The following is a 25,764-nucleotide window of genomic DNA, read 5'->3' as shown; positions in this document are numbered from 1 at the left end:
TCCAAAGAAATGGAGCCACACAAGCAAAAGCAGATGTGTGAAGATTCAAACACCAGTTTTCTTGGAGATGGAACAATCAGGTTGAAAGGGTTTAAAAAACGTCCAGTATAGAAAGATTTGGATGCCAAAAGAAGAATCTTAAACTGAATTCTACAGGCCACAGGGGCCCAGTGTGGCTCAATTAACAGAGGAATGATATGAGATCAAGGTGAGTTACAATAATCCAAAGTGTAAATAAGAGTCTTGAGAGCAGATAATTATTCATAGATGAAACCATCCGCAATGCAAGAAAGATTTTCTGAGCAAAAAAAAAATTGATACCGTATTTTTTGCTCCATAAGACGCACTTTTTTCCACCCAAAAGTGGGTGGAAATCTCAGTGCGTTTTATGAAGCAAAGGTACAAATTTTGTTCCCCCCCCCCACATCACCTTTTTAAGCCGCCACCACCACACCATTAATTTTTTTAAAACACGCCCGCCCACCCATCTATCCGTAGTCATTGTCCCCCCTCGTCGTCGTCCTCCCTTTGGCGCAGATATCAGCAGCGTGAATCCCCGCCTTTGACTAGAAAGAAGTCTACGCACGGGGCTGAAAGGCCGAGCCCCAGAAGGAGGAGTCCGGCACGCAAAGGGTGGGAAACAGCCGTCATCCCAAGGGCCCTCGATTCTGCTTACGTGCAAGGGCCACCTCTCCGATCCGCTTCCGCTCCTGCCCTCACAGCCCAGGAAAACAAGCAGCAGAGTGGAAAGCACCCCCGCCACAGCTGCTGTTCACCCTTCCGCACCGCAAGGACCAGGAGGCTCAAGACACACGTACGGGGAGAAATGTTGAGATCTCACATTCGGAAAGGCTGCGCACATTCGCCTGGAGCCTGTCTAGGCCTCGCCATTTGCACCGGCTGCCCCTCCATGCAGAATCACGCTCAAAATGGCAACCATTTGCTTCACTAACTCCCGGAGAACCTCTTTCCTCACATCAGCTGTTCATAGCTTTACCCTTCTCCTCCCCTGCCAATTCCAGGCTTCCTTCCTTTCATCCAGCTGCCCACTATGCCTGGAAGAAATGACCCGTCAAGGCTGGGAAATGAGCCCAGAAGAGCGAAGGCAGGGAGGGAGAGAAACCGGCTGGAGCTGCTGGGCAGAATTTAAAAAGGTTCTGGGGTGGCTTGCTTGGGGCTGGCTGGCCTGAGGTGGGCTGGCTGGTTGGCCTGGAGCTGGCTGGCTGGCCTGGGGCAGGCTGGTTGGCCTGGAGCTGGCTGGCTGGCCTGAGGCTAGCTGGCTGGTTTGGGGCTGGTTGGCTTGTTGGTTGGCCTGGAGCTGGCTGGCTGGTTTGGGGCTGGGGGCAGGCTGGCTTGGGGCTGCCTAGCATTAGATGTGCCTACCACTAGATGTGCCCTGTACCCTGTCCTGGCCTACCACTAGACCACCAGAGGGGAGACAGGGTACAGGGCACACCATTTGGTTTAGAATTTTTATTTTCTTGGTTTTTCCTCCTTTAGAGATGGGTGCGTCTTATGGTCAGGAACGTCTTATGGAGCGAAAAATGCGGTATATGGAGCAAAAGATAAAGCATTCTCAAAGATTATACCACGTGATTGGACCTTAGTATTAAAAGTTATCTACTTTTGTAAGACTGGAGGAGAAAGATTTGGTCTCATAAATCAAATTGCTTCAGGTTTTGGGGTGGTTTTTTTTTAAGATTAACTTTGAGTTTATGATCTATGATCCAAGAAATCACCTGAAGCAATTTGACTATAACAGAATCACCAAAAGCAGCATCTCAAATATCATGGGCTATCAGAAGCTGGATAAAAAAGTAAAACCCAAATCACGTATCAAAATAACCAACGACATGATAAAAACATTAAAAAGCACTAAGGTCAGTATGGAGCCTCAAAGGTCCCCTGGGTACAAGTACCTGACAAGATCCCAAAAGAGGAAAGCAGATTTTTTGCTGCTTGTCCTGGGAGTAAGTAGTGGATTTGTTATAAAAATTATATTATCTTCACCAATAAAATATATCACTTTCGTAGAGAGGAATATATTTTATAAAGAAATATTAATTTGGGGAAAGTTAGCTCGCTTGATAAAACAGCTCTGTAATAACAATTAAATATATATGAATCAAGGACCAAGACCCAGAACATTTACAAATAAACTGAAAATTTAATTCTTTTTAGAGCAGATATAAAATTACAACCAAGCCGGTAGAAACAGTTTGCAGATGGGATCTTTATGCAAGAATTAATAGACATTCACAGACAAAATTTCTCCAGGTTCAAAGTTACTCACACATGTGGGTTGAAAAGTCCTTAGAAGGCCAAGCACATGTTTGCAGAGGTTGCAGCTTGGTCCAGCACTGGTCCGAAAGAAGATGGCAAGAAAGAGAACACTAGGATCTTCTGGCTTTATAGATGTGGGAGGATTTCCCAGGATGCATCAAAACTCCGGGGCAGTCTCTCTCTCACATCCAATCATACCGTAGTGCATCACAGAGCAGGGCAGTCTTGTCATTGATGATGTCATGATGGGATTTTCTTGGAGACAATGGGCAGACACTGATCCATGCATTTGTGTATTTGCCTTAGCTACCTCTGTTTGGCCATGTCTCTTGTCCTTTTACTGTCATACCCAGCCATGCTTTTCGAATAGGTGCTTTTAGCACAGCACCTGGACAAGAGGGCTGGGTGGGGGAAGGGCTAGACTCCATACTTTTCAGAATCCCAGTTAGAAATCATTTTTACTTTAAGTCCATCATTTCAAGTAATAAGTCCATCATTTCAAGTAAACTTAAATATACTAACTGGGAATAAAAGCACACAGTCTACTAAGGATACAATTACTATATACAAAATACTTAAACCTTGAAAGAAAGGAAGAGAAAGAAAAGAGGGGAAAAAGAGAGACCTCTTGGTGTGTTGAGTGTGGTAACATATGATATCACGCTACAGATTCATTTCTCTAAGTCCATGTTAAGGACTTATGAATTTTTCTTTTAGGAAATGTCCAGTTTTCTTAACTGCTTTCACCACATTCCAGAATTTAATTACATGTTGAATGAAGAAATATTTTATTCAGTTTAAATCTACCTCTTAGTAGCTTCATAGCATGTTCCCTAGTCCTAGTATTTTTGGAAAGAGTAAACAAGTGATTCACAGCTATCTCTTCTCCAAGCTGAAGAATCCTAGCCACTTCATCTTTTCCTCATGGGGAAGTCATTCCATCCCCTTTATCATTTTCATCATCTTCTCTGTTCTCCAGCAATGGTATAGTTAAGGTAGGAGGCGCCCCCTGCTCCTTCCCTCCCTGCCCCGCCCTCACATTACACTCATGCTCTCTCCCCCTGTACCTCTTTAAATCATCACCAGCATGAGCAGCTTCTCCAGTCTGCTGCTGGCACTGGTGTTGGCTTTCCTTCTGGCATCACTTCCTGGCCCCATGAACTGGAAGTGATTTCAGAGGGGAGCCAGGCTGGAAAAGTTGCTCGCACTGTTGAAGATTTAAAGAGGTGGGGGTAGGGGGTAGAGAGGTTCCGGTACCCCCACCAAGATGGTGCCTGGGATGGTCCACCCCTACTCATCCCCTCCTTACTTACTTTCTTTACCTTATGCTCAGTGGCAGCATAAAACATGCAGTCTGAGAAGTGAGATTTGAATTAGTTCAAAGAAATTCCTGAGACACCTGTTCCTTTGATACAAGAAACGCTGATTTAAGGTTGAATTGATTAAGCATATTTATCAGTGTCTAGAAAATAAAGAACATCATTGAAAAGAGAAGCAATGTTTCAGTACTTTGACCTCTAAAACCAATTATTATTAGATTACCAAAACTTAAGAATTTGCTTTAATACTGCTTTCTTAGTAAGAGGTGAAATAGTAGCAACAGGCTGAAAAGTACGAGGGATGTTCAATAATTTATCTACCTGAGCAGTGTTCTCCCCAGAAATTTTTTCCAGCCGGGTGGCATGAAAAAGTAGCCGGGTGGGGCGGGACAGAGAAATTTGGTGGTGGGGAAATTAAGGGCTCCTTTTACTAAGCTGCAATAGCGTTTTTAGCGCGTGCAGAATTGCCACGCTACACGGCTAGAACTAACCGTCTAGCATGTGCGGCAATTCTACGCGAGCTAAGCGCGCGGTAAAACCGCTATCGCAGCTTAGTAAAAGGAGCCCTAAATGTGTACTATTTGTATTACTTAATTATTATTAGTTATTTTCCAATGCTCAATATGACTGCCTTTCTTAAGGTTTGACACTTGTTCCATAATATATATATTAAATTTAAGAAGTATCCAATTCTAGAATAATTAGATATTTGCCCTCTTTCAAATGGTATAGAGCAGCGTCTCTCAAACTTTTTTAACTCCGGCACACTAAATGCAGCAAATGTTTTTTCATGGCTGGAAAAAATTTCTGGCGAGAACACTGATGCCCTAATTTTCAAGGTCCAATCACATCAAAGAATGATGCTTATCTGGGCAGTTGTATAATAAAAAGAATGGATAAGATAACATGAGAAGTGAAATTGTCATGAATCAGAGGGATACATACCCTGTAGGTCCTAAAAGCAGGCTTGTGGATTAGATATAAACTATGAAGGCAGTGGCATAACTAGCATATGTGACACCCGAGGCCCATCATTTTGTGACACCCCCCCCCCATCTGTATGAAAAACATGATTTTTAGTAACAATCCACACATCACACAAGAGTGTGCCTAGGAAAAGGCAGCATCTTACATATTGCAGTGAGTAGTACATCAATACACCCATTGTAAAACTAAACAAGCCAGACTAGTACAGATCAATCCTACACAGTCAATCCTAACTGAAAACCATGTCTTTCGAACACACCTTCGCCTAGTATGGAATATGTAATCACAAACTAACCCCTCTCCCTTTTATAAAACTGTAATGTGGTTTTTAGCTATGGTGGTAACAGTTCAGACTCTCATAGAATTCTGAGCAATTACCACCATGGCCAGTGCTAAAAAAAACGCTCTACAGTTTTGTAAAAGGGGGGATAAAATAGAAAAACGTAGACAAAGGTTAAATTGAACTACCAAGAAGCTGGACTCTGTATACAATGCAACACAACAGAAACAGCGATGCATCTCCCCTAAAGCAAAAAAATAAATAAATATAATTTTTTTTCTACATTGTCTTCTCTGGTTTCTGCTTTCCTCATAGTCTTGACACTCTCTTCCTTTCATCCACTGTCTACCCTCTCTCTGCCCCTTCTATATGGCATCTTCTCCCTTCCATCTCTCCCTACACCCCTATTATTCTGGCATCCATCTTCTTCCCTTCCCTCCTTCAATGGTCTGGCATCTCTCTCCTCTTCTTCCCTTCCCTCTCCCACACCCTCATAGTCTGGCATTTCACTCTCTCCTCTCCCTTCCCCCCACTTCCATCAGCATCTGCCCCCTTTCTTTCCCTCCAACCCAATTCCATCCAATATCCTTCCCCCTTATGTCTCTCTCTCCTTTCCCTGCATACCAATTCCATCAGCATCTGCCCCCTTTCTCTCCCTCCACCACCCTTCCTTACCACCCTGACCTCCTTTTTCTCCCTCCACCACCCTTCTATACTCTTCTCTCCCTCCAAACCAGCAAGGTCCCATGATGACTGCTTCTGTTGCCTCTGCCTCTGGAAGATGTAAGTGACGTTGGAGGAGGTGGGCCGGCAGACACAGGGAATTGCAGCAAGGTTCCGCAATTCCAGAGGCAGAGGCGGCAAATGCAGTCATCGTGGGACCTTCCTGCACTTCAGTGCGGCTGCTGCTTCAGAATAAGTACGGCAGCCGTGCTGAGGTGCAGGTGCCATTTAGAGCAGCTTGGAAGGTTCTGGTTCCAGCCGGCTGTGTACCCCCCTAGGGCTGGCACCCGGGGCGGTCTGCCACTCTATGAGGGGACAAAAAATAATAGAAAGAATGGATAACTTGACCAATTTAGACGTCATACAATTATAACCACAAAAATACGTCATAAAATGTAATTCTAAACTCAAAAGATTCCAGACGAAAAGCATACTATAGAAAGGAAACCAGAAAAGACCAAACCCATAGTACTAAGATCCAAATGCTAAAATCGGACATGTCCATTACGAAGAGACGTGTGAATCACCGTTAATTATAACGAGTGAGTCTTTAAAATATGAGACGGTAACGGATAGTGAGACCTGGTGAACGAAAGTGACAAATACTGGAGCCAAAACCAGAGCACCATGATGAAACTTGAATATGGATACCTTGCATTTCTTGGCGTTGAAGCCCAGCTGTCAGGTAGATGACCAACGTTCCAACAAAAACAGGTCCTGCGTCATACTATCGTGTAAATCGGAGCCGCTCACTATGTTATATAGTTTGGCGGCGGCGGCGAATAGTGTTATTTTACCTTGAAGCCCCTAAGTCAGGTACCCTATGAATAAGTTGAAAAGGAGCGGTACTTCACTTGTCACTTCTGACGTTTTAGAGAGGGTACCTTTAACCACCACCCTCTGAAGTCTACCATTGGCTATTTTTTGGGCTTGCGAGCTACTTTAAAAATGACCAAGTCAAAATGATCTACTAACAATAAATTTTTTTTTTTAAAAACCACAAAGCACACTGTACGCAGAGAAAATGTTAATAATCATTCCTATTCCGGGGTTTTCTCAAAGAGGTCAAAGCAGATGACTCTATGCACTGTCACCTCACTAACAACCATACAAAAATAGACAAATATACCCCCTCCCTTTTTACTAAACCACGATAGCAGTTTGCTGCGCTGAATGCCCAGCGCTGCTCTTGACGCTCATAGGCTCCCTGCGCTAAAAAACGCTATTGCGGTTTAATAAAAGGGGACCAAAGTGTAAAATATAGACAGCAGATATAAATTCAGACACATTTTGATCAGTAAATTTAAAATAAACTCATTTTTCCTACCTTATTGTCTGGTGATTTCATGAGTCTCTGGTTGCACTTTCTTTTTCTGACTGTGCATCCAATCTTTCTTCCCTTCTTTCAGCTTGTATGCTTCCTCTCCTCCTGACCTCATTCCCCTCCCCCCAACTTTTTCTTCCTCTCTTCCTGCCCTTTCTTTCTTTCTCTCTTCATGCCCCCTTTCTTTTTTTCTGTTTCTCTTCCTGCCCTCCTTCTTTCTCCTTGCCCTCCCCCAAGCCACTGCCAATGTCACTGCCATCGGGGAACAGGCCCCAAAGCCGCTGGCCACCGCCCCCACCAACCTCTCCCTACTTCGGGCCAACCAGCATTCCTCTCCCTGATGTCAATTCTGCCGTCGGAGAAGAAGGCTGATCGGCCCAAGATCACAATCGATTGGGGGGAAATGCTGCCGGGTCCTGCCTTCGCGGAAACTGAAAGTAGGCAGGACCCGGCAGCAAGAAGAGCAAATAGAAAGCTTCACTGACCTGTCTCCTGCCTTAGCCCGTAGCGAATTTATGCTTCGGGGATCTAACATGTGCGTGCCTGCTTCCCTTCTCTTCCCTCCTCCCCCCCGGACATAACTTCCGGTTTCGGAGGGAAGAGAAGGGAAGCCGGCACACACACGTTAAAGCCCCGGAGCATAAGTTCGCTACGGGCTAAGGTGAAATCTTCAAGACGGCTTTTTTTTTTATGTTGAGCAGCAGCGGAGGCAGCAGAATTTAGCTGGGCGGTCATCTAAATTACCCGGGCGGACCGCCCAGCTGAAAGGCCCTAGGGAGAACACTGCTGAGTATGAAAAAAGTAGCATGTGTGTTAAAACAAGTCTGTGTATGTTATGATATCTCATGATTACTCATGCACAGTTACGGCTCAGTGTGACTCTAACACTCCAAGAGACAGGATGTCAGGTGAGTCCTCATACGAATCAAAAGAAGGGAAAAAGCCAAAGGAGATCTATGAACGCGTGACTGCAGTTTATGGTGAGTCTGCCCCATCATCATATAAAGTAAAATTTTGAAGCAAGCAATTTAAGTAGAGTGTAAAGTCCATTGAAGATAATCCTCATATTGGACGTTCTGTGGAAGCAACTTCCACAGAAATGTGCAAGAAAGTCAAGGATTTAATTTTGTCAGACGGACGAATTAAGGTTCCTGAATAGCTGAAGAAATGGGCATCTCGGCAGGTATAGTTTGGAAAATAATTCATGAAAAGTTGGGTTAGTGCCGCCATGTCAGAAGGCCACGAGGCTCCAGTGCTGTCAGGAGAACTTGGAGATGCTTCGTGAAGACCAAAGCGTTTTTAGTGTACGCACAAGATTAGCATGCGCTATAGCGCGGGCTAGCTGAAAAATTACCACCTGCTTAAAAGGAGGCGGTAGCGGCTAGCACACCTTTGTAAAAGGAGCCCCAAGTTAATTTTTTTCATCGTTTGGTGGCTGGAGATGAGTCTTGGGTCGATCACAGAGATCCTGAGTCCAAAATGGATTGAACTGCAAGACAATGTACAGGGAGCAGGAATTTATTTGTAAAACAAGTACATGAGCTATAATAAATGTATCCCCAAAACTGGTCCTAATATTCAAATGGACCGAACCCAACATGGTCTGTGTTTAGAAGAAACACTCCTTCCTCCGGATTCTCTATTGATGGCACGTGATATATCAGAAAACCAGTTTTTTTGGGATACATTTATTATAGCTCATGTACTTGTTTTACAAATAAATTCCTTCACCCTGTACATTGTCCTGCAGTTTTGTTTTGCTTTTGAATGCAGCGGAAGCACACGTCATCCTTCACCCCCAAAAAGTTCAAGACAGAAAAATCTGCAGGCAAAGTCATGATATCTATCTTCTGGGATGATGGACTTTTGCTTCTGGAATTCATTCCACACAAGATAACCAAAACAATGATCGCTTTGTGGGAGTCAATCAAGGAGAAAAGGTGAGGAAAACTCGCCGCAGACGTGCTGCTTCTTCATATCAGTGTGCCGGTGCACATGTTGTGACAATCACAGGCTGTCATCCAAGAATGTGGGTTTTAGCAGCTGAACCATCCACCCTCCAGCCTTGACCTGACTCCCTCAGATTATTTTCTGTTCTGAGTTTTGAAGAAATCTGTCCGTGGACAACGATTTTTAAGTGATGAAGATGTCAAGGAAGCTGTGATGTCCTGGTTTGAAGGTCAAACAGAATAATTATTTTCAAAGGGGTTAAAGCCATTGCAGGAAAAATGGAGCTATCGGGGAACTATATTGAAAAATAAAACAAAAAAAAATTTGAAAACTTTTCTTTCCTACTGAGGTAGATAAATTATTGAACGCCCCTCATAATTCTAAAGCATCTACATTTGTCTTTTTTTAATAGTGGATGAATAGTAGACTCTTTGCAAACATTAGGAGCAATGGCAGATATCAAACTGCATTTAATTAAATCAAGACAAATCAGTTTTAAAAACCTCCATTGGTATGAGATCCAGAAGAGCTGTAGTGAATAGAGGTGAAAATGGAACTGGATTAACCAATGGTATTGAATAATCAGAAGCAGAGGAAAGAGATGAGTAGTACTTGCAGACAGAAGAGATTTATCATGGAAGAACCATTGCCAGAGGTTGTGGTAAGAATTATGATGCGATTGTTAAAAGAACATTTCTTTTTTGTCAGATGGCTTTGATTGCTGATAAGATTACCTTTTATTGTACTCTTTGTGCTGAGATTTTTCTTCATGGATGTAGAATTGCCTGTTTTTGTAATGCAGTTTGTTGTTTTTTTTTTGTTATGTATGTAAAGTTGTGATCTGCCTTGTACAAAGAACTATTCGATTCATATTGAAGCTTCTTATGATGAGCGCCTTTACCCAATGGAGGTAGCATCTAAGGAATTTCAAGTCTAGAGAACAAGAAAACCAAATTCGATTTGGTTTAGCTGATATAGATTTAAAAGGAGCAGAGCCATCCGAAATTGATTGTACGCATTGAAAAAAATAGGTTGAGTTGAATTTAATAATAATAATAACTTTATTCTTCTATACCACCACAGTCAAATTCTAGGTTGTTCATAGTGAAGAAGGCTGGACAATCAGCGAATTTCAGAATGCAGGAAGTGAGAGTACAACTTATTACATAAGAAATAGATAAAAGGAAAATATGAATCTTAGGTCTCTTGTATGCAACCCAAGGAATAAAACTGGACAATCTGTGAATTTTAGAATAGAGCTGGACAATAAGGTGAATTGCAGAATAAAGCGGATTACAGAATAAAGTGAATTACTGAATAAAATTGGACAGTCAGCGAATTACAGAATGCAAGTAGTGAGGGTATAACTTATTAACAAGAAATAGTTAAAAGGAAAATATGAATCTTAAGTATGTAATTTATGTCTCATATATGCATCCCAAGGGATAATGCTGGACAATCAGCAGATTGGAAAATGCAGAAAGTAAGGGAACAACATATTACACAGGAATTGACAGAGGGAAAAAAATAACTTTGTAAGTAGTGAGGCTTCTGTTTAGGAGATGAATTTGTCCAGTACGGTTTTAACTGCTCTCCGGAAGGCGCTGTAGGTCAGCCTGGCTCCATTGATGTAATTACGCAGCCGGGACTGCTGTTTACCTGCTTGGAACATGAAGGACCTGTCCAAAAAGGATTTGTATTTGCAGACTGTGATCTTTGGGTATGTAAATATGTTACAGTTTCTGGTTGACCATGTGGGATTGTGTAGTACGAAATGCGGTAGTAGGTAAGAAGGTGCTAGTCCCCAGACCTGCTTGAAACAAGTACAGGCAAACTTGAACATTATTCGGGCCCCATTGGCAACCAGTATAACCTTCTGTAGTAAGGGCTGATGTGGTCGTTTTTCCTCAATCCGAAGATCAAGCGAACTGCAGTGTTTTGCACTATTCTCAATTTTTGTACTGTTTTCTTTGGGATACCTAGATAAACGATATTGAAGTAATCCAGAATTGATAGGATCAGAAGAGTTTCTAATGGATTTGCTAAACATCCAAGGAGGAGAAGGGAAACATAATGAGGCAGCCAAGTTAAAGAAGAAATGATCAGACCAGGATTCTTCTAAGGAACTAACCTGAGTATATGAAGATGGGAATTCCCTTACAGTCATTAAATCAAGACATAAAGTAGATGACATCTAGTTCCAAGTGAGTACAAGGGGACTCTAAATGATTATTGAAATCGCCCAAAGCAGCAAAAGACTTTGTTTCAAGGCAAAATCAGTTAAGTCATATAGATGGCTATAAGAAGTAGTGGATAGAGAAGCAAGAGTATTTATAAATGGTAATGTGAGTATTATTTCTACAGAATCAGTAGTACGGAATGATTGGTTCCGAAATTGCCTGCCCAAAGATGTTATACACAGAAGGCAAAGTCAGCCAGAGGACAAGAGGTATAAAGATATGAAAATTCTCCTTTCTTTAACCATATTTCAGTAACACAAAGATATTTGAACTCAATTAAAGATGTCAAGTTCTAATAGACATTTTGAATGACGTGAGTGGACATTCAGTAATATTACCGGGAAAGAAGATATAACAGGAAAAGTGTTCATAATTGAGGGCAACTGCAAGCAAAAAATACACATAGAAACCCTTCAGAAAATGGTGAAAAATATATACTGAAAATCATGAAAGCCAAATCGAAGAAGTAGTTCCGAGGCAGTGTGTGAAGGAGTGTGCAAAGTAGCATGACCTGTCTCTGGCATACTCATTCTGCTATATGCTGCAAGTGGCTGAGCATCATTAAGGATCTAAATTTCAAGGGCTCAAGACTTTCACTTTGTGCAACATCAAATGAGTAGGTGGGGCTACCCACTAGCAGCAGGGAGATCAGCAAAGAGCCAAAAGATCCAGCACAACAGAAGGGCTTAGCCAAAGAAAATGTACAGCCAGAAGAGAGGCTCAGGGGAGATATCATAGAGGTCTATAAAATACTGAGTGGAGTGAATCACTTGTTCCAAAAATACTAGGACTAGGGGTAGATTTAAAACAAACCAGAGAAACTTTCTTTACAGGAGCAAAAGGGGCGCTCAGGGAGGATAAGGCCATAGCGGAGAGACTGAATGAATTTTTTGCTTTGGTCTTTATGGAAGAAAATGTAAGAGATCTACCTGAACCAGAAATGGTTTTCAAGGGTGATGATGCGGAGGAATGGAAAGAAATCTTGGTGAATCTGGAAGATGTACTAAGCCAAATCAATAAGTTTAAAAAGTGATAAATCACCTGGACAGATGGTATACATCCCAGGGTACTAAAAGAACTCAAACATGAAATTGCTGACTTGCTGTTAGTGATCTGTAACCTGTTGCTAAAATCATCTGTAGTACCTGAAGATTGGAGGGTGGCCAGTGTTACGCCGATTTTTAGGCTCCAGGGGAGATCAGGGAAATTACAGACTGGTAAGCCTCACTTCAGTCCCATTAACCGGGGTAGGAACCAAGATGGTGGATGGACGGTAGGGCTGAGCGCTTCGCTGTAGAGTGCTCGTCTGATATTGTCTTTTCCTATTAAACTACTGACCTGCAGTAATGGCAAAGTGGAGGGGCCGTAGCGCCGTTGGAGCCTCACGACATTCGGGCCCGGCTGGTTTCAGCAGTATAGATGAACTTCTACGCTGAATGCAGGATGTCACGGGGGTGTCGGCACGCCTGCAGGAGACGCACCGTGGCGAGATGGTGGTGTTCTCCATGGGCCTGCAAACTACCTTGAGCCCCGATGCCAGAGTGCCTCCTCCTCCTCCTCAGATTGCCAGTTCCCCGCGGGTGGAGGAATCATTGGAAGGCGGTAAGGGACTCTCCCCGGAGGCCATTGGGAGCAAAGAGGGGAGCATGGAGTTGGATCCCCGGGATTCCGTTGGAACCTGAGGATTTGTCATTGCCGCGACTTGTTTGTGAGCAGGAGAGTCCTAATCAAGAGGAAATGCCGGTTGGTGAGAGTTTTGCTCATAAAGAACCTTCTTTTACATTAAGGAAACCCCAAGAAATAACTCTTGAGGCAATTTGGGACCTCGTAGCAGATCTAGCTAAATCAATTAAGCCCCAACTGTCTCAGCTGGAGCAAAAGATTCTTACCCAAGAAAATGAAATTAAGAATATTAAAGTTGATCTACAAGATTTAAAAAATTTAACATTAAATTCTTCCCAGGAAATGAAAGTTTCTAAACAAATAACTGAAACACTGGTGAGAGATAATATTAATTTAAGGAGAAAAATAGTCTATAGAAAACTAATCTTAATCTTAGATTAATTAATTTTCCTAGGGTTACGTCCGTAACCCCTAGAGACATGTTAAAATGCTACTTGAAGGAAGTCTTAGAAATTACTGAGGAACTATTGCCACCCTTCAATCGAGTGTATTATTTACCAATTAAAAGGGAAGAAAAATTAAAAGAAGATGATCAACAATTGCTTAATATTTCTACGGTCTTGGAGCTTTCGGATCGGGAAGTAGCAACGCCAGCAACACTTCTTCTTACAGTTGCCTTAGCACCCAATAAGAATTGGTTATTGAGACTTTTCTTTAAAAATAAACAGAAAGAATTTCTTGGATATAAGATACAAATGTTTCCTGATCTGTCACGAGATACACAAAACGTCGACGTGAATTTTTGTTGTTAAAGCCAGGAGTTATTGCTCTTGGGGCGACCTTCTTTCTTCATCACCCGTGTAAATGTGTGATATTGCATCAAATGCAAAAATATGTATTCTTTGATCCTAGCCAACTTACAACCTTCTTGTCAATGGCTTCCCTGAAAAAAGGAGGGGAAATATGAGCTCTTTTTGATTGTTTGATCTCCTTTCTCAGCCTATACAATCTATACTCTTTAGTTTTTACTTTGTAATATTATACAGTGGAACCTTGGTTTACGAGCATAATTCGTTCCATAAGCATGCTCGTAAATCAAGTTGCTCGTAAATCAAAGCGAGTTTCCCCATAGGAATGAATGGAAACTCGCTTTGATTCATTCCACCAACACCCCCCCCCCACCCGAGGCTACCGGCGCTGCTCCATCACCCCCTCCCCCTGACTCTAACCGGCATCGCACCCCCCAAACCGGCATCGCAACCCCCCCCCCCCAAAATGCCCCCCCCTGCGAGAACCGCATCGCACCCCCATGCTGAAAAGTGACATCCGCCCGCCTTCCTCTCAAACACGCTCCTTACCCCTTCTGCTGGTTGTGAGAGTGAAAGCAAGCTCCCGCCTCTTGCCTGGGCCAGGCCTTGAGCATCTGTGCATGCTCAAGGCCTTCTGGCTCTCGAGAGAACGAGAGCCAGAAGGCCTTGAGCATGCGCAGATGCAATTTTTGAGGACTTGAGTTAAAGTTAAGCTATATATAGATAGATATATATATATATATATATATATATATATATATATATATATATATATATATATATATATATATATATATATATATATATATATATATATAAAATCTTTGTTAAGATAGCAGATAATAATCTGTCTTGTATTTTGCATTGTATTTTCAAGTTTCAAGTTTATTAGTTTGCTTGTTGAATCGCTTAATCAAATTTCTAAGCGATGTACAATAAAATATACATGTAAGAAAACGAAAACATTACATACAGTTAATTAATTATAACGTAAACAAAAGGAAAGAGGGAGTGAAATACATTTTTTTTTATAGTAAAGAAAGAACTTACAGGGAAAACACATAAGGAGAAAAAAAAAAAAAAAAAAAGGGTGAAAAATAATTAACTTGAGTTACATTGTATAATAAAATTTAATTAATTTGCAAATGCGTCTTTGAACAAAAAGGTTTTTAATTCGCTTTTAAATTTCCCGAACACTTTCTCCTCCCGTAAAAACATAGGAAGCGCATTCCAGATCTGGGGAGCTGTACATGAGAAGATAAATTGTCTTCTTGTGCTAATTACTTTTAACGAAGTAATTGATAAGCGGTTCCGTTCACTAGATCTTAAAGTTCTTTTAACAGAATATGGGATAAGTAGTCTGAATAAAAATGCTGGAGTCTTATTTTCTAATGTTTTAAAGATAATTTATAGATATTTTATTTTTCTGCCTAACTTTACCTTTCTGTACAAGTGAATACTTGATATGTTATTGAAAAATGATAAATAAATAATTTAAAATAAAAAAAGCCTCACTTCAGTGCCGGGCAAAATGGTGGAAACAATTATAGAAAAATAAAAATTGCAGAACACTTAGACAAACATGATTTAATGAAATGGAGTCTGCATGGGTTCAGCCGAGGGAGATCTTGCCTCACCAATTTTCTTGACTTATTTGAAGGTGTGAATAAACGTGGATAAAGGTGAGCCGTTGATGAGTTAAACCCTTTACTATTGATGTCTGGTTTATATCTACACTTTAGAAGACAACTGAAGACTTACTTATTCTCAAAGTTCTTGGGTCCTTAGTTCTATCTTAGCTAATCTTTTGTAAACTGCATAAAACTGAGAGGTAATGCGGTCTAGAAAAAGATTTTTATGTTATGTTATGTAATGTAATGTAGTGTATCTAGATTTTCAGAAAACTTTTGATAAAGATCCTCATGAGAGGCTTATGAGAAAATGAAAGTGTAATGGGATAGGTGGCAAAGATCAGTTTTGGATTAGTAATTGGTTATCGGATAGAAAACATAGGATGGAGGAGAGTAAACAGTGGAGTGCCACAGAGGTTGGAACTGGGACCGGTGCTATTTAACTTTATAAATGATCTGGAAATTGGAAAGACAAGTGAGGTGATTAAATTTGCAGATGACACTGTTCAAAGTTATTAAAATGCATGTGGATTGTAAAAAATTGCAGGCGGACCTTAAGAAATTGGAAGACTGGGCATCCAAGTGGCAGATGAAATTTAATGTGGACAAATGTAAAGTGATGCACATTGGGAAGAATAACCTGAATCACAGTTACCGGATGCTAGGGTCCACCTTGGGGGTTAGTGCCTAAGAAAAGGATCTGGGTGTCATCCTAGACAATATGATGAAATCTTCCTCTCAATGCAAACAGGATGCTAGGAATTAATAAAAAAGGGATGGTTAACAAGACTAAGAATCACTCCATGGTGCGACGTTATCTGAGGTATTGCGTTCAATTCTGGTCTCCTTATATCAAGAAAGATATAGCGGCGCTAGAAAAGGTTCAAAGAAGAGCAACTAAGATGATAAAGGGGATGGAACTCCTCTCATATGAGGAAAGACTAAAAAGGTTAGGGCTTTTCAGCTTGGAAAAGAGACAGTGAGGGGAGATATGATTGAAGTCTACAAAATCCTGAGTGTAGTAGAACGGGTACAAGTGAATCGATTCTTCACTCCATCAAAAATTACAAAGTCTAGGGCACAGTTCTTCAACCGCCGGTCCGCGGACCGGTGCCGGTCCTCAGAAAATTTCTGCCGGTCCGCGCAGGGCCGGCGAGATCAAGTCGGCAGTTAAATTTCCTGCCGACTGCGGTTCCTGCTGACTAATGTTCCTCCCAGCCTCAGGCGATCAAGACAGGCTGCAACGTCGGGGCCTTCACTCTGTGAGTCTTCCCTCTGTGAGTCTCGCCTGTTCGGAAACGCGGCGGCGTTCAGAATCGGCTCTCTTTCTTTTCTTTTCAGGTTGGGAATCAGAGTCGGGAGGCAGAAGGGAAGAAGCCAGGATCGAGAAGAGAGACACTAGGACAGCAGGCAGAGCACAGAGGGGAGAAGGACTGATCGGGGTAGCGGCGAGAGTAAGCTCCGCCCACCCCCTCCACATCAGAGGTCGCCTCAGTGCCCAGGCTCCCCCTTAAAAGGGGGCGAGCCAACGGCGCGCGGCCGTTCGGCGCACGGCGAAGGCAAGCAGCAAAGGCGCTCGCCTTAGCGAGGGCGCCTTTGCGAAGAAGCCGAGAGAAGGAGCCAGGAGCCAGGCTACTCAGCAGCAACTTCAATTTTCAACCTTCAATCTTCCAAATTAAATTCAAAAAATATAAAAAAAAAAAAATTATCTATCCTTTCTTCTATACTCACTTTTTTTCTTCTCTCTCTACTTCTCCATCTAGCTACACGTCGGGCACACTCCAGCTCACCAACTTTAGATCACATGGAAGGAATTATGGAGGCAGCAGAAGGCAAGCGAAGCTTTCCAGTATACTGCATTGACTGTCACATGTATGACTACCTCCCTTCCGGGAGGCAGGCCTACATATGCAGTCGATGTCAGGAACTGGCTAGCCTAAAGAAGGAGATCGGGAGACTACAGGTCAAAGTACAGGAGCTAGAAGGACTCCGCTCCATAGAGGAACCAAGGGAATTTGAACCAACCGAGGACACCAGCAGAGATAACCACATCCACGAACAGGAGGGGAAGGAGCTGACATCAAATTGGGATTGTACTATCGCCCACCAGGACAGTCAGAAGCAAACGACCTGGAACTGGAAGCCGAACTGAGGCAGGAGTGCAAAAGTGGAAGGGTGGTGGTTATGGGGGATTTCAACTATCCGGGAATAGACTGGGACATTGGGCACTCAAATTGCACGAGAGAAACTAAATTCCTAGAGGCGATAAGGGACTGTTTCATGGAGCAGCTGGTCACGGAACCAACGCGAGGGGATGCCACTCTAGACCTAATCCTCAACGGGCTAGAAGGACCCGCAAAGGAAGTGGTGGTAATAGCACCATTAGGGAACAGTGATCACAACATGATCCAGTACAAATTAAACATGGGAACATCAAAGGTGAAAAGAACCAAAACGACAGCACTCAACTTCAGAAAGGGAAACTACAAGGACATGAGGAAAATGGTAGGAAAAAAGCTCAGCAGCAACTCAGGGAAGGTGAAGACCGTAAAGGAAGCCTGGACACTGCTTAAACGCACAGTGCTCGAGGCACAAGACCTGTGCGTCCCAAGGTTTAGGAAAGGGTGCAAAAAAAATCGAACTAGAAACTCAGCATGGATAACATCTGCAGTTAAAAAGGCGATAAGCGACAAGAAATCATCCTTCAAGAAATGGAAAAAGGATCCAACAAAGGAAAACCAGGAAGAGCACAAAAGACACCAGAAAGAATGTCATCGAGAGGTCAGGAAGGCAAAGAGAGAATATGAGGAAAGACTGGCAGGAGAAGCAAGATACTTCAAACCCTTCTTCAGGTATGTGAAAGGGAAACAACCAGCCAGAGAGGAAGTGGGACCACTGGACGACGGAGACAGGAAAGGAGCGATAAAGGAGGAAAAAGAGATAGCTGAAAGGTTAAACAAATTCTTCTCGTCAGTCTTCACCAGAGAGGACACATCCAATATCCCAGAACCCGAGGTGATTATAAACGGAGAACATGACGAAAGGCTGGTACAACTAGAGGTAAGCAAAGAGGATGTCCTCAGACAGATAGACAGACTAAAGAGCGACAAATCACCAGGCCCAGACGGCATCCACCCAAGGGTACTAAAAGAACTGAGAAACGAAATAGCAGAGACACTTCGCCAAATATGTAACCTCTCCCTAAAAACTGGGGAGATCCCAAGGACTGGAAAATAGCAAATGTCACGCCCATCTTTAAGAAGGGATCAAGGGGTGACCCGGGAAACTACAGGCCTGTGAGCTTGACCTCGGTTCCTGGAAAGATGATGGAAGCAATGGTAAAGGACACAATCTGCGAACACATAGAAAACAATGGACAACTGAAGGCGAGCCAGCATGGCTTCTGCAAGGGAAGGTCATGCCTCACGAACTTGCTGTACTTCTTTGAGGGAATAAACAGTCAGATGGATAAGGGTGAATCCATAGACATCATTTACCTTGACTTCCAAAAAGCCTTCGACAAGGTACCACACGAACGGCTACTTAAACTGTGGAACCACGGGGTGCAAGGGGATATCTACCGATGGATCAAACACTGGCTAGCGGGCAGGAAACAGAGGGTTGGAGTCAAGGGCCAATACTCAGATTGGCAATGGGTCACGAGTGGAGTTCCGCAAGGGTCGGTGCTGGGACCTCTACTATTCAATATATTTATTAACGATCTGGAAACGGGGACAAAATGTGAGGTTATCAAATTTGCTGATGACACCAAACTCTGCAGCAGGGTTAGAAACACGGAAGACTGTGAAGACCTACAAAGGGACCTAACGAGACTGGAAGACTGGGCAAAAAAGTGGCAAATGAGTTTTAACGTAGAGAAATGCAAGGTCATGCATGTAGGGAAAAAGAACCCGATGTTCACTACAAAATGGGGGGAACACTGCTAGGGGTGAGTAACCTGGAAAGGGACTTGGGGGTGATGGTCGACTCATCACTGAAACCATCGGCGCAATGTGCGACAGCCTCAAAGAAAGCAAACAGAATGCTGGGCATCATCAAAAAGGGTATCACAACCCGGACGAAGGAAGTCATCATGCCGCTGTATCGTGCAATGGTGCGCCCGTACCTGGAGTACTGTGTTCAATACTGGTCGCCGTACCTCAAGAAGGACATGGCGGTACTCGAGGGAGTGCAGAGGAGGGCGACTAAGCTGATAAAAGGTATGGAAAATTTTCCATACGCTGACAGGTTAAAAATGCTGGGGCTGTTCTCCCTGGAGAAGAGGAGACTTAGAGGGGACATGATAGAAACCTTCAAAATCCTTAAGGGCATAGAGAGAGTAAATAAGGATAGATTCTTCAAACTGAGGGGAGCCACAAGCACTAGGGGTCACTCGGAGAAATTGAAAGGGGACAGGTTTAGAACAAATGCTAGAAAATTCTTTTTTACGCAGAGGGTGGTGGACAAATGGAACGCGCTTCCGGAGGAAGTGATAGGCCAGAACTCTGTACAGGGGTTCAAGAAGGGTTTGGATAGGTTCCTGGAGGATAAAGGGATAGAGGGGTACAGATAGAACTTGAGGTAGGTTATAAAAGTGGTCAGAAACCACTTCACAGGTCGCAGACCTGATGGGCCGCCGCGGGAGCGGACCGCTGGGCGAGATGGACCTCGGTCTGACCCAGTGGAGGCAACTTCTTATGTTCTTATGAAACAAAATAGGCGGGACTCAGAGAGTGAAGGTCCCGACGTCGGCAGCGTGTCTTGATCGCCACCCCTGCCGAGTTGCTGAAGAGGGCCGCGGGGAAGTTTCGATTAGACCGGAGAGAGCTTCAAATTCAGGTGCAGGTGGAGGGAGATGGTCAGCGTATGCGAACAAGATCCTGGGGAGCCTTCATAGTGACTTCCTTCCCTCCCACCAGCTCTCCTATTTGCCAGGGCAGTGATTTACCAGCAACTTCCTGCAGGCAAGTACCAAGAGCTGCTGGAAGGGGAGGAAGCCACTGTAGGAGACTGGGAAGGTGCTGGAAAAGGGAGAGCTGTTACTGGACTTGAAGGAAGTTAGAAGGAGAGATGCTGCTGGGAGGGGAGGAGGGAAAGGGATGGGAAGAAAGTTAATGTTGGATAGAGGAGGAGGGAAGGGAGAAGAAGGAGAGATGCTGCTGGGAGGGGAGGAGGGAAAGGGATGGGAAGAGAGTTAATGTTGGATAGAGGGAGGAGGGAAGGGAGAAGGAAAAAAAGGAAGGAGGATAGGGAGAAAGAAAAAAGGAAGGAAACAGCTGGCAGGGAGATTACAGGAGGGGAAGGGGGTCAGGGTGGAATGGAGAGATCAGATGAGAGAGAGGAATGAGAAAGGAGAGAGACATTGATGCTGGAAAGGGGGTCAGCAGAGAAATGAGAGAGGGATAAAGATGCTAGATCTGGTGTAGGAGAGAGAAAAATGAAGAAGGCAGTGAAGCTGGAATGAATGATGTAAAAAGGAGAGAGGAGGATGGACAAGGAAGAGGGGCATTGAAAGAAGTCAGATACATATGGAAGGGGGAGAGGGCAGACATTGGATGGAACGGGCAGATGGTGGAAGGAAAAGAGTGAAAAGAAGATGAAAGCAGAAACCAGAGACAACAAAAGGTAGAAAAAAATAATTTTATTTCTATTTTGTCATTAGAATATATCAGATTTGAAATATATAGCCTACTAGAGACATAATTGGGGACTGCAGTATTCTGTTAGCATGATATTTCTATGTAGCATTCTATAATAACTTGGCTTGTTCAGTTTTCTTGATAGTAGAGGGGATATATGTGAAGGGGAGGGGAGACAGGGGTTTTGTTGATCTGTGCTCTGTATATTTGTATTTATAAAATCACAATTGTTCAGAATATTGTTTCTTTTTATACTTTAATAAAATACATTCAATATAAAATCATAATTGCGGCTTGTGCAGATGGGATCAGATGATTTGCGGGGACCAAGCTCGCGGAGATGGGGCGTAAATGGGGTTTTTAAATTTTAGTCCTAGTAGTTTGCCGGTCCACAAAATAATTATTTTATTTCTGCCAGTCCACGGGTGCAAAAAGGTTGAAGAACACTGGTCTAGGGGACACTCAAAGTTACAGGGAAATACTTTTAAAACCAATAGGAGGAAATATTTTTTTACTGAGAGAATAGTTAAGCTCTGGAACTCATTGCCAGAGGTTGTGGTAAGAGCAGATAGCGTAGCTGGTTTTAAGAAAGGTTTGGACAAGTTCCTGGAGGAAAAGTCCATAGTCTGTTATTGAGAAAGACATGGGGGAAGCCACTGCTTGCCCTGGATCGGTAGCATGGAATATTGCTACTCCTTGGGTTTTGGCCAGGTACTAGTGACCACTGTGAGAATGGGCTACTGGGCTTGATGAACCATTGGTCTGACCCAGGAAGGCTATTCTTATATTCTTAATTAAACTCTGGAATTCATTGCCTTAGAATGTGGTGAAATCAGTTAGCTTAGCAGGATTTTAAAAATGTTTGGATAATTTCCTAAAAGTAAAGTCCATAAACCGTTATTAAGATGGACTTGGGAAAATCCACTGCTTTTTCTTAGAATAAGCAACATAAAATCTGTGTTACTCGGGATCTTGCCAGGTATATGTGACCGGCACCAAGATAATTTGGGTGCAGAGGGAGCAGAGTAGAAATGTATGCAAGTGTTATGCATGTCTGGATATGTATATTTATATAAGTTCTTATGAAATTCTTGATTTAGGGTTACATTAAGGATGTAATGTGCATATCAATTTCTTATATTGATACTTGTTTGTTTCAGTGTTGGAAGAATCCATCGATGATATGGAGGGAGCCAGTGAGACAATTGCTGATCCTGAGGAGGAGGTCAAAGAGCAGGATATTCTGAGCGATGGAGAATCAGGCAAATGGCCAGGTAAGGCTCCTCTCTCCTCATTCATATACCATTGAATCCTGTGGCAACATCTCTGCCTCTTCAGGTTTCAGTGGACTAATTGTCACTCACCTTGCTTAGCTTTGGGGCATTGGTCTCTCACTAGAATCATACATAAAACACAAAATGTCTGATTTTCCAAGATGAGAGTCGGCATGAGATGTGGAATAAAGTTTCCAAATGCATCATAAGCTTGAGTGAGAGCTTCATAAGAATTGTTTAGCTTCTCTTCTATTTTTGACATATAATGTTTATCTTAATGAAATGATGTGCCCCTCCTATATACACTATATTAGTATATACAAATAGGGTGGTGGGATACCGGATAACAGAAGGATATGTATTTGGAGTTTGCTGCATTCAGATATTCAGTCTGTTTTGATATAATAAAATTCCAGGATCTATATGTTGAAACCAAAACACCTATGGAATAAAACGTTTTGGAAGAGACTTTAGAAGGTACACCAAATACACGGAAAAACACTTGGAATCGCGTAGGATTGAAGGGATAATACCCTGCCAGTTGTAAAAGGCACCTTTATTTGTAACTGCAGTTATGGCTTTACAATTACTAAGTCGTTGGTTAGGGCTCAAGCTGCCAGTGCATAAAAGCGAGAACACTTCCCTCTATGAGGAATAATATGATAGGAATATGTCAAAGACATAAAAACCCTCAGCCACCTCACCGCCAATCATTGCTTAATGCTTCGTACTTTTAAGCTTAGTTTTAAATTTCAAAAAATTTTGGATGAAACTCTCAATTTCCAAAAATACATTCAATAGGTGAAAAAGCATTTAGCTAAAGCTTGTAAATTGTTGTACTGACCATCAAATCCAAAAAAGGCAATTGCTCAGAGTAAATGTTAAATTTGAATCACATTGATTAATTCCTACTGTAAATTGATCAAGTTCCAATTGAGTGCCCAATCATACAACAAAAATGTCATCAATATAGCTCTTCCAAATATACACCCTCCAATGCTGTCTTTCTATTATTATGTTTGAGTTCACAGCTGTTTGGTTTCCTGAAGCAGTATAACGAAATGTGGACACGTTGGAACCAAGGAACCAAGCTTTAGCTAAGTGCTTTTTCACCTATTCAGTGTATTTTTGGAAATTGAGAGTTTCACCCAAAATTTTTTTGAAATTTAAAAATAAGCTTAAAAGTACGAAGGATTAAGCAATGATTGGGTGGTGAGATGGCTGGGGGTTTTCACCCTCTGTTGTGCCCCTTCGTGTCTCTGAGCTATTCCTATCATATTATTACTCATAGAGGGAAGTGTTCTTTGTTATAATATTGAGTGTTTTCACTCCCTATTTTCTGATACCGTTTGGTATTTATCTTTTCCCTGCCATTTTTTTGACATAGTGCATAAAACCAGTCAAACTGAGAAAAGAACTTGTTTTGATGAATATGTATGCATATATACATAACATAGAAACATGATGGCAGATAAAGGCCAAATGGCCCATCCAGCCTGCCCATCCATAGTAACCATTATCTCTTCCTCTCTCTAACAGAAGCCACATGCCTATCTCACGCCTTCTTCAATTCAGACAATCTCTTCTGGGAGATTGTTCCACACATCTACCACACTTTCTGTAAAAAGTATTTCCTTAGATTACTCCTGAGCTTATCACCTCTTAACTTCATTCTATGCCCTCTCATTCCAGAGCTTCCTTCAAAGGAAGAGACTCGACTCATGCGCATTACATATCTATCATATCTCCCCTCTCCCGCCTTTCCTCCAAAATATACAGATTGAGATCTTTAGGTCTATCCTAATATGCCTTATGATGATGACTATGCACCATTTTAGTAGTCTTCATCTGGACCAGCTTCATCTTTTTTCTATCTTTTTGAAGGTGCGGTCTCCAGAATTGTATACAATATTCTAAATTAGGTCTCACCAGAATCTTATACAAGGGCATCAATACCTTCTTTTTCCTACTGGCCATATCTCTTCCTATGCACCCTAGCATCCTTCTAGCTTTCACCGTCACCTTTTCAAGCAGTTTGGCCACTTTAAGATCATCACATACAATCGCACCCAAGTCCCACTCTTCTCTCATGCACATAAGTTCTTCACCCCCTAAAATTTGCCATTCCTTTGGGTTTCTGCAGCCCAAATGCAAGACCTTGCATTTCTTAGCATTGAATATTAGCTACCAAATTTCAGACCATTCTTCAAGCTTTGCTAGGTCTTTATATTATTTACACCATCCGGGGTGTCTACTCTTTTGCAGATTTTGGTATCATCCGCAAAGAGGCAAATTATACCTGACAGCCCTTCAGCAGTATCGCTTATAAAAATGTTAAAAAGAACAGGCCCAAGAACAGAACCTTGAGGCCCACCGCTAATAACATCCCTTTCCTTGGATCATTGTCTATTAACCGCTACCCTCTCTCATCTTCCACCTGACCACTTCTTGACCCAGCCCATCACTTAGGAGCCAGTCCCAAGGGCACTCAGTTTATTTATTAGACGTCTGTGTGGAACACTGTCAAATCCTTGCTAAAATCTAAGTACACCACATCTAGTGTACTCCCTCTATCCAATTCCCTGATCACCCAATCAAAGAAATTGATTGGATTTGTCTGACAAGACCTACCTCTAGTGAATCCACAAAATTCCAGAAACTTTGCCATTCTCTGTTTTAAAAGCATTTCCGTTAATTTGCTTACCACAGAATCAGACTTACTGGCCTATAATTCCCCACTTCTTCCCTACTTCCACTTTTGTGTAGAGGGACCACATCCACCCTTCTCTAGTCCTCTGGTACCACTCCTGTCTCTAGAGAAGCATTGAAAAAGTTTGTCAGCGAAGACAGCAGAACTTCCCTAAGTTCCTTCGGCATCATCAAGGACCTGGAGGAAGCAAGGTCTAAAGCTCCCTCCCCCTCCCCCAGCGCACTGCGGCACGTGGTACATTGATGCTCCTGCGCTGGCAATCTGGTGCAATCCAAACATGTATTCAACAGAATAGGGGCTGAGGAGTCCAAGATGGTCACTGCCAGTGAATTTGCGCCAAAAATGGCAAAAAAAAAAGAAATTCCAAAAATAAAAAAATAACGATTTGGGGTCTGGGGAGGTGGGAGACCTGAACCCTACCCTCAGAAACCCTTAAAATTTGATTTTGCGGAACACCCCTAATTCTCCCATAGGAAATAATGGAGGTGTACTCAGTCACTGAAGTGCCTTGCCTGTTGGCTCTTTTCCCTGCAGCTGACTGGAGGAAAGGGATTTTCTCCCTCAGAAAAGCTCCACAAGGACCAAACTTCAAGATCTATGGACTGCCAGTCAGACACCATCTGAGACCTCTGCCCCTAAGGAACCTCTCCACATGACTGGGGGTGGGAAACACAGCCTGCGCCCTGATACCCCAAGGGCTGTTACTCCGGATACATTCAGCTTGTGCTTAAACCTCTGACATAGGTCAGAAGGCAAGATAGCTCCAGGGGGATGGAACCTGAGCCTGAACAGGGTGGCATATGGCAGGCTGGCTCCACAGGTCCCTCAAAGGTTATCTGTGAAGCACCAATCTGACTCCGCGGAACTGCTTCCTTTCCTCCAGCAATAGACCACTGCCAGGAGTCACTGAGTACCTAAGCCACTGAAAACAGACATGAAATCGCAATAAATTAATAAAAAGCAGAGCAGAAA

The 25,764-nt window shown here is 42.8% G+C and overlaps 1 protein-coding gene across 3 annotated transcripts in view; it reads left to right on the top strand.

Moving 5' to 3' along the window:
• ZFHX3 (zinc finger homeobox 3) overlaps positions 1 to 25,764 on the top strand; it is a 601,913-nt gene that overhangs the window by 428,004 nt on the left and 148,145 nt on the right. For all 3 annotated transcript variants that reach the window (XM_033942405.1, XM_033942408.1, XM_033942407.1), the window contains one exon: positions 21,969 to 22,082. In XM_033942405.1, the coding sequence (XP_033798296.1) occupies positions 21,969 to 22,082 (114 nt within the window). The remainder of the gene's footprint in view (positions 1 to 21,968; positions 22,083 to 25,764) is intronic.

This window comes from Geotrypetes seraphini, chromosome 4, assembly GCF_902459505.1.
Source record: "Geotrypetes seraphini chromosome 4, aGeoSer1.1, whole genome shotgun sequence".
Taxonomy (NCBI): Eukaryota; Metazoa; Chordata; class Amphibia; order Gymnophiona; family Dermophiidae; genus Geotrypetes; species Geotrypetes seraphini.
Note: the sequence above shows the minus strand (reverse complement) of the source record. Positions and strands in the feature narration are given on the sequence as shown.